At 48.6% G+C, this 10,021-nt stretch overlaps 1 protein-coding gene across 11 annotated transcripts in view; it reads right to left on the bottom strand.

The window, feature by feature from the left end:
* Nucleotides 1–4,612: 4,612 nt before the first annotated feature.
* ATP2B4 (ATPase plasma membrane Ca2+ transporting 4) overlaps nucleotides 4,613–10,021 on the bottom strand; it is a 49,562-nt gene continuing 44,153 nt past the window's right edge. For all 11 annotated transcript variants that reach the window (XM_074564598.1, XM_074564604.1, XM_074564591.1 and 8 more), the window contains one exon: nucleotides 4,613–5,755. In XM_074564598.1, the coding sequence (XP_074420699.1) occupies nucleotides 5,730–5,755 (26 nt within the window). In that variant the 3' untranslated portion in view covers nucleotides 4,613–5,729. The remainder of the gene's footprint in view (nucleotides 5,756–10,021) is intronic.

Genomic DNA, 10,021 nt, shown 5'->3' with positions numbered 1-10,021 from the left:
AGCTCCAGTGCAATCAACCTGCTTGGGAATGAGAGTATTTCAGAGGCCAGTTGCTTTTATTTCCCGTTGTCTTTCTGGTCTGGGAAAAGTGCCTCTATGGAGGCAAAATAGTCTCGGTACAGAGGCAGGACATAGCTTGAAGCCAGTCCCCGGGAGATGGAGATCTCAACCTCCACCATGGATCACCCTAGAGGCACCGCGGACACGGCACCAGGGATGGGGACAGGGGAGGATCTTTGCTCAAGGACAGCTCGACGCATAGCCCAGGAGCACTGGTTTGGATGGCATTTAACAGCCAGTTCTGGACGTTGCTCAGAGATGGAAGAAGCCATGCTTGAGACAAAGCGCTGGGTGCAACCAGCCAGCCCCTGCCCCTAGATAGCGAGGCTTACGCAGAGAGAAAACCCACGCTAAGGGGTGCTTTTGTAGCAGCAGGGTTGCTTTTAATCCCCATCCCTCTTTCCACCCCTCAGGCCCCACCTTCACGCTCCAGCTTGCTCTGAGGGGAAGCCCAGCCATTCATCCAGCGCTAGGAAAGGATGCGGAATTGATTTCACAAGCTGGTGGACACACTGAGGACGTCACAGTTACATGTGGGCACATTTTATTCTCTGGATGCACTTGCGCATTGTTTCTGCTCAACAGCCAAAGCTTTATTGATTCAAAACCATTACCCTTCTCCCCCACCCCCAGCACACTTTAATTTTTTGCTATGTACCCCCTTTCCCGCCCCTCAACCACTCGTCCGCTTCCACTTTGAGTATTATCTCTGCTTGGAGTCTGTTTTCTCAGAAGAAGCCAACTGACAATTCATTCAAAATTTTTTTCTCCCAAGAACCATATAAATTACATGCAAAACATTGTACATAGAGATTAATATCAAAATGCAATACAGATCAGGTGCACTTTAAGCTGGACTCTAGGATATGGCAAACACACCAGGGTACATATTGCTTTGAAACCACCATTTTTTTTTTTTAATGTCATGCATACCACATAATATTCAGTCTTTTGTTTTGTATTTTTCTGTTTTTATACAAAAATACCAGTGCTTATTATACTTAGTTACTGGAAAAGAAAAACTCAGATCTGCGTGCCCTCCTCAAAAGAAAGTTTTGTTGTGAGAGCATTGGATAAATATATATACACACACAAATGTTGGTTTAATACTGTATATATATATATTTATTTAAAGGGAGGAAATAAACTAAAGGCAGTTTTAGCCATGGGCTTTGCTGAATGAGAATTGTATTTATTTTTTTTTTGTTGAGCAGGAGGATATCAGAGGCAGAGGACAGCCAGAGGACAGCCAGAGATCAGCCCGTCTTGGTGGCAGGGGACAGCCTTGGCAGAGAGATGCTGGAGAGGAACAGCCAGGTGCCAAGAAACACGCCGGCGTTGCCCCCCCAGCCTCGCTGGTTGGGGCAGGACCAGGAGAGCGGTACCCCCCTGGCACAGAGAGCGGGGCTCGCAGGAGTTTTATGGGTTGCGTGCTCCACGGGTTGAAGAACTTGTAGGAGATGGACCCAGCGATAAGGAGCAATGGCAGACAGGTACATGCGTCCTCCCCCCGCCCCCCGGAGAGGTACGAAAACCTGCAGGGACTCTCTTTGAGGTGCTTGGTCCCTGCAGTCATGGAGGGCAACAGGAGCTGGCAACGGCATCTTGGAGATGCCCTCGCTGGATCTGGGATGGGGCTTTTCACCCCGAGAAGCATTTCTAAAGGGGCTGAGCACTACAGGACATCTACTCCGAAGGCTGCCCATGCTAAAATTTGGTTTAGTTTTTTTCCTTCTTGAGATTGTTTCAAAATTTTCCTCAAAGCTTATTGCACAAAACCTTTGAAAATTAAGTATAACCCCTGTGCAAATCAAAGGAAACCTTATCACATAATGCAAATGCCTAAAAATGCCTGTTCAGCAATGCACACAGGACATGGTGTAATGTCTTTGGTACGAATCCGCCAATTTATTTAACAGAAAACCACCACCACCACCAGAGACCCTACTGTTATTAAGAACTGGATGCAAAATTATGTTCAGAGTGTTTTAATAACAAAGCATTCCAAGGCAAGTTAACACGTATCACAGGGTATGACTTCGATTCCTGTCTGGCATGGCATTCTCCCCCGTGCACACTCGTGGCAGTTCAAACCAAGCAAAAAAAAAAAAAAAAAAATAAAAAAAAATCTCCCCCAATTTCAAGGCATGTTGCAGAGAGTCCCCAGAAAAGTTCGTGCCGCCAACCATGCCTTTCAGCGTAGAGCACCAATCTCCCCCAACTCTTTTGTAATGTCCTCAATAACTTAACCCAATAGTCATCTGCCGCCAGTATATCACTGAAACTAAATAGAAAAAAAAAAAGAAATATTTTACAGAAAAGATGTATGCACAATAAACGTTTACGCTTTAAGCAACCAGCCATACCAACATAATTTATATATATATATAAAAAAAAAAAAAACAACAACAAAACACATTTGTGTCATCCAACTAATGTCTAGTATAAAGATGGCTGCTCAGAGAAAAGGAAGCTGACTGGCATCCGATCGCTGATACACGGAATTAATTACCTGTCACTTTGAACTGCTGTCACACAGTCACGCGCCCCTGCAGACGCGGGACTCAAGATTTCTTTATTTATTTTTTTTCTTTAAACAAAATACATATGGCTGACGTAAAAATATCAGTTTCTGATCTAAAGAAAACTATATACTTTTTTTTTTTGCATAATATTTATATATAATTATTTCTCCCCCTCCTAATATGGAAACTAGAACAACAACAACAAAAAGTATCAACTAAAGAACAACCAGACCCTTGTGGCAACCTGCCAGTCACAGATTTCTGGGAGTGACTTTGAGAGCCTCCAAAGTCGGCTTTTTGTTGGTTTGAGTCTTTTTTTTTTTTTTTTTTTAAAACAGGTCTGAGGTAATAAAAAAATATCAAAAGAAAAAAACAAAAAACGGTGTGTTCCCCCCCCGAAGTATTTAATAAATATTTATGTAAGTTGTAAGAACACCATATTTTCATCTTTTTTTTTTTTTTTGCAAGTATTTAAAATAGAAAAAGTGATCTTTTAAGCAATGTCACCTTTAGTACAGAACCAAACCCCACAGACACCCCCCCTTTTTGTCTTTCCTGTCACCGCTTGTCTATAACCCAAAAAAACACCCCCCGCCCTACCCCCCCCGTCCTGCCCAAGGTATTTTTTCAGCTCGTGGGAAGAAGGAATGGGGAGGGCAGCGATGGGTTTGTCTGGGCGGGCAGGGGGCTTGATATTGAATTTTTAATTGAGATGGGCAGTGGTGGCAATTTCTTCTTGCTGTTGGCAGTGTACGGAGCCCAGCCTTCACCCCAGCACCGAGGCAGGAGAGCCGGGAGAAGGACCTTTCCTCAGCTATTTAGGGCAGGAATGGGGTGACCTCGTCCTTCCCTCCTCCCACCCCAAGGAAGGGACAAGTCGGTGCTGGGCTGGAAACAAAACAAAGACACTTGGTTTGCGTTGTCGTTTAAGGAACACTTATATCTTGGCAAAGTACTGGGCCCTCGCGTGGCAGGCTGTGCTGCAGGCAGTGCTCGGAGAAGGCACGGGAGATTCTGCTGTGCGTTCTTAAAGGAAAGAAAAGAAGAAACGAGCCAGCCCCACCTCTCCTCTCACTAAAACCTCTCTGCTTCCAGGGATGGAGGCTGGGCAAAGACGAGGGCGTTGTACAGCCAGTTACAACCAGGTTCTCTCCGCTTCCAACCACGCCAAAGGGGACAAAGAAGAGAAGGCAGCAGAGCTTCCTCCAGCCCTGCCTGGGGCCAGTAACCAGGGGTGCACCAGCAAGAGTCCACAGGGAAGAAACTAAGCCCAAGCAAAGCAAACTCCTGCCTCCTGCTCTGTCCCATGGCTTCCCAAGAGGGTCAGTTCAGAGTCCTGGGCACGTTGACAACCGGGGCCTCTGCTCTAAAACATGAGGACTCTCACCGAATGGTTACAAGAGACTGAGGTGAGGCAGGATGCAAGGTGAAGGGAGGACCTTCAAAAAAGCAGCAAGTGAGGCAAAGCCTCCACACAGCACCTTCTTCAGAAGACCTGCGGCCAACCAACCAACCTGCCACCTCTGTGAGGAAATGCCTCCACTGGCAAACTAGCTACAGAATTGCTATGGAAATCAAGGGTCCTTCCATCGGCCCTGGAGCTTCCTCTCCCTTCCACCGGCTAAAGAGACAACCCAACTTATCCCTTCCATGATCTAGGAGTCGACCCGCTGCACTGCCAATAACCCGATGCTTGTTCTCCATTCAGCCTGTTAACGCTTTGGCAGCGAAGTGCAGAGCTGGTGGGCACGGCTGGAGCATCCTCTGGGGTTCCTCAGCAGTTAACCAGAGCTCATACTCCAAGGCTGAAAGAATATTTAACCCAACAGTACAGAGAAGCCAGAACAGGCAAAAGTCCCTCTGCAGGAGCCATTAAACCTTTGCAAGGCTCTCACCAAAAATTTCACAAAGCTGTTCAAGAGCAGATGAGGCGCATCTCTTAAGATGCCCCAGGAAGGAGCCCCATTTCTTACAACCATGGGTTTTTTCTTCACCACCTTTCCACTGACAGTTCACCTCCACCTTGCTTTGGAGAAAAAAAAAAAAATAAATCAGAATCTTTTACATCCAGCAAGGTTCCAGCCAAGTCACCTTCGTTCCTTGTCTACCAATTACTGCTTTGGAAACAGAGAGAGAAAAGTGTGCGCGCACACGCAGAGGAGGAACTTTAAAGGCTAGGTACCATTTTTCAAGGTGGAAGACTGGTGTACATCCCTGTATCTATCAACCTGTGAGTAAACACCTTCCCCCTGGCTGGGTTATGTTTATTTATTTTTAATTTTTCGCACTAGAGTGCTAACTCCCCCACTTCCCACTGTGAAGTCACGGGGGGCAAACCCCACATGCAAAGAACAAACCCCACAATTAGAAGAAAACCCTAAAAACCACAAGTGGAAAAAAAAAAAAAATAAAGTCACAAGTGCACCCCAGCCCTTGGGCTGAGAGCGTGCATGTAAGACTACAACAATTTGAACTTTCTTTGAACATGCATTTTTCAAAGTGAAAACCCCCTACAGACACATGGAGCCCAACTCTCGGAGAGGAAATAACCTGGCTGCTTCGCTTGGGTGAGTACCACTGAAAATTGGGGATGGAGATGCACAAGTTTGGCTTAGCCTCTCTCCCAACACCCGGCATTCGTGGTACTCTGGTTCCCACTGCTAAATAATGGTAAAAGAAAAGAAAAACAACTAAAAAAAAAAACAAAAAACCCCCAAAAAACAAAACACCAAAATGATATACGTATGAGCAGTTTGACACGAAGTGACCGCAGTGTGTGATCAGTTACTGGTGCCAATATCACACAGGGCGAGGGACGAAGGTGGAGGAGGAGGAGGAGGAGAGGGGGGTTCGAAGTTCTAAGGTCAAACCGATGTCTCCAAGCTGTGTAAGGGGCTTTCGGGCTCCGGGACGGTGACCTCAGCTTGATCGCTGTCCACTGCATTGTTATTTCTGTTGAGGGATGTAGATCCACCCAGGCTACCCCCACCTCGCTTTTTGAGTCCGTCAGTCTCGGGGTCGTCTTCAGCGCCGTCAAGGAATGGTGTTCGAGGCTCGTCTTCCTCCAGGATGAACTCTGGGTGAGTCATGAAGTTATGGATGGAGCTTCTGGATTCGGGTTTCTCGAGGCCTTCGTACAAGGAGCTACGGAACGCATTCACCACTTTGATCTGCCGGGAGGCAAGGAGCGTGGGGGGATAAACAAAAGAGGGGTTAGTGGCGGCTACGAGAGGCCAGAGCTCCCAGGAGAAAGTAAAAATAAATAATAAAGACACAATAAAACAAAAACCACAACAACAACAACAACAGTCACCACCACTGAACAGACAGCTAAGTCAAAATGAGAGATCTATGGTGAACTAGGAGGGCCAACATGGATCAGACTCAGGCACTAGGTGTGTGATGGGGAATCAACCGACTATGGGGCGACTTCAGAAGCTGCAAGAAAAGACACAAGAAAACCTCAAAAAACCAAGATCACTTTGAATGAATGGAAGCCAAAATGCATTAGTTGTCATTACGTGTGCGCACACATATCTGTGTTTATAAACAAGGACAAAAAAGTGGAACTACAACTCAAAAAAAGAGGTGGGTTAGACAAACAGTGGGTTCACTTCAAGGCAAAAAAACACTCTACTGTGGGAGCGATGTGCGTGTTTGTTCTATTTCATTTTTAGACCTATAGAAAGGAACAGGCTTGAAAAAGGCGCCACAAACTTTTCAAGCCCATGTGAAGCAGTAGGTCCAAGTGGATGCCATGACCAGTAAAACCAGATCTGGCTAAACATGCAAAAAGGAAGCCAGATCTGTGTGAGTCTCCCTACATGGCTACCACCTGGATCCCGGGATGGAGCTCTGGATCCTTCCCTACATCCCCATGCTGAAGAAGACCCAGTGATTTCCAAAGGCAACTATTCTTTTGGATGCTCTGCATGAAAAACAATCTCAAACTTTGCTAGAAAGCCTGGCCACGCACCGCTCCTGTGAAACCCACAGGCTGCCAGCACAAAAGCCAGGATCAATGTGTTATAAGCAGGAGATCCAGAGCCTGGTTTGGACAACCAGGGCATGGCTCTGTCACCTCCATTGCACTGGAAAGGAGAGGTCTGGAAACAAGCCCGGACGGTGGCTAGCAGTGGATTCACTGCTCCCTCTAGTTCCTCTGGAAATCCAGCCTTGAACTCATCCAGCTCTCACCCTCCCTTGCAATGAAGTCACAGCTGTTCAGTCGGATGGGTGACAAGTGTCAGATCCAGAAAACAAAGGGGCAGGAGGCGGCAGCACTGTGGGGCTGCAGCAGAACCTCTCCACCCCCCTGCAGACGCTGGCATGCGTGAGACAACCAACATGTGCACCTCGGTCTCCTCCAGCTCTCCTGGATGACTCAAGGCTATAATTGCTCAAAAGATGTCAGAAGGCATAAACTGAAGGAGAGCGATACAATCAATATGTGGGCTTCTGAAGCAAAGCCAACAAACCGAGCAGCTGAAGGTCTCCCAGGCTTTGGAGGACCTGGTGAAATCACACACGTGGCTTTGCCTTTTACTGCAAAGCCAAGAGCAAACCCACCACGCAGTACCCTCCAAAGCATCCCTCAGGTTGCTGTTGGGTCTTACACCGATGTTCTCCCTGCGCTGACTCTTTCAGGCAAGAGCCAGCACGTGGCCTCTCTCCAGAGTCCCCCATCCTGCCACAACAGGTCACACCAGGACCTTCCTGGCTTGTGGCACCTTCCCAATCAGCTGGGAACAGGGCTGTCTCCTCCCTTTATGGAGGAAGCTACTGGCAAAAGTTGTCATCAGGGACCAAGTGTCTTGCACAAGCTCTTGCGTGTTTTATGGAAGCAATAAAAGCCTTTGCTCTGTTAAACAGAGTCCATCTGGGACCAGGAGATCTGTTCAACCCCTGCTCTTGGAAGGAGCTGCCCCCAGACCACTGTAAGACTTTGTTCAGCAACGCTGGGCACAGCGGAGAAGTCGGTAACATCTCCTCGTAGCAGTGCCAGCCGTTCTGCTCTGCCTCCCGCCTGTGGAAGCGGCATGAGCCACCTCAACCTGCTCCCAGCGTCCAAGGAACCCAGTCCCCACCCATGTCCCCTGCCTGCTGTCATGGTGTCACTGCGGACTGAAGCTGGGGCACAAAAGGGAGGAGAGCCACAGATCCCACAAAAGGGGTGCTCCTCCCCAGCACCCCTGTGCTACACCCTGGAGAGCCTCCTCGTCACTCAGCCGGTGGCTGAGGGAGCAGAGCGAGCTGTTGGAGGGAGAACAATTCAGATATCCCCTTGCAGGCTGATGAGGCAGATAAAGCTGTGTATGTTCTGCCACTTCTTTGCGAACGGGCTGCAGATCTGGTGGGTAAACAGAGACGACAGCCCTCTTCCTGGTGAGATGAGCCGGGTGAAACTGTCCACCTTGGTCTGGTACGCGGGCAGGCTAGGAGGGAAGTCACCAACCAGCACACCCAGTGAGAACCTCCTAGGGATCTTTGGTCTCAGCACAAACAGCACTCACAAAACCAGACCAGAGAAGTTACTCAAAGAGGAGTCTTGTGCCTGGAACCCTGGAGATTTTACCTGCAGGATGTCCCAGGGATCCCCTCGCATAAGGGATGCCCTTCTGAGGCCGCTCTCCATCTGGCTCAGAAAGATGGTGCTGCACCACACGGGGCAGCAACGCGGCATCCCCCTGGCACAGGCTCAGCACATCCTGGCTAGAAACAAACAGGGCAGCTCTTGCACGCACACAGGGACCGTCACGCACACGCGGGCAGGATGACAGACACCCATGAGGAGATGAGCATGGGCCAGGCACCCCCCATGATGCTGGAGCACCAGCTGGCCTGTGAAAATGGAAAGTTTGTGTAGCCGGGAACAGAAATTCAGAGCTGTGTTTGCTGAGCTAACGACCACAGTAAGATCCTGGATGAATTCAGCGCTTAGTGTGAACTCACAGGACAAGGGAGACCACCAAGCAGGCCACCTTCTACCAAGACTGATCATCTGTCACATCATCAGTGTCTTGAAAACAACAACTCCAAGCACTGACCCCTAAAATGCGGTGTGCAAAACCAATCAAACCAAGCATAACCAACTCGAAGAAGCTAACAAGAGCTTAGGTGACTGCCAAAGCAACTAGGTGGTCAATCTAGTACAAGCTCAGAGGAAGGAGTAGCTTCACAGAAGTCCTCCTTGCCCCACCACCTCAAGCAATGGTGAGTCCAGACCTTATCTACCACATCACTGCGTTCGGCTCCACCAATAACTTCTGCTCCAGTTTTCCTCACATTTTCTTACTTTGACTTAACCATCTCTGTCAGCAACTGCTGTGAAATGAATGCCTTGTCAAGGAACTTAACAGCAAGGAATGTGTTTTCAACGAGCCAGGCAGTGCAAACAACGACATTCTCCCCAGCCAAGCTGGGATCCCACCTCCCTCCCTGCCTGTGGTCAGGCTCACGTCTCCTCTCCATCCAAAACCTTCACAACCTGCAAGTTTGGAATTTATTCTCATTTCACACCATCACTGCAGCACCGCAGTGTGCCAGGCAAACCCCACTGCTCCCATGGAGGTGGAAATTGCATCTTCTGCACGGAGCCAGCATCAGCTCCACCACTGACCCCTGGTTCGCTTTGCCCAGCTCCCTCAGACCAGGGCAAAACCCCCAGAGGAGGCCAGCTCAGCTCTGCAAACCATCTCCTGCGGGTCCTTCCCGAGACCTCCCTCTCCTCCACGGCCCCGACAGGGACACAGCAGGCAGAGCTGCCGAGGTCCAGCCCTGGAGAACTCATCCCACCAAGTGAAGTGGAAGACAGAGGGACACCATTAATCTGTATGGAGGGAACTGGAGCTTCGAGAGAGAGGGAAGGGAAGCAGCAGAGAGAAACAGAGAAGAGTCTAGGCAGAAAACAGAGGGAAGACTTAGCGACCTGGGTTAGCTTCTGGTAAAGTTGTTTGCTGCCTGGAAGGGCACAAGCTATCCAAGTTATCTATTCCCTTGCCAAATCGGGGAGGACATTAATCCATAGACTGCAAAAAAACCTGCATTTTGGTCTTGCCCACCCAAGCCCCCTACCCTGAGACCCCTCTAAGCAGGTTTTCTTCCGATTAGAAAGTCTTGGTGGTGCACAGATGCAGTCGGGAACAGAAGGCAGCTGCGCTGCTTCAGAAACACTGGGGTTAAACAAAATAAAATTCGAGCATCAGTGTCGGCTAAATAGAGAGAAAACAAAATTATCAGAAATTCTCTCTTCTCTCCCACAGTGCGTAAACAGTGGAAACTGAAAGCTATGCAAAAAGTCACCAAGGATATTTCTTTAATAAGTGGAGAACACTGAAAATGACTGTGCAATAAAAAAAGCCAATTATCCGGGAAAGATACACTACCTACTCATAGCCTGGCACAGCTCTGCAGAGAGAATTCACGCTCACGTGCTC

The sequence above is a fragment of the Larus michahellis genome, chromosome 21, assembly GCF_964199755.1.
Source record: "Larus michahellis chromosome 21, bLarMic1.1, whole genome shotgun sequence".
Taxonomy (NCBI): Eukaryota; Metazoa; Chordata; class Aves; order Charadriiformes; family Laridae; genus Larus; species Larus michahellis.
The sequence above is the reverse complement of the archived record's forward strand: the minus strand, read 5'-3'. Positions and strand labels throughout refer to the sequence as shown.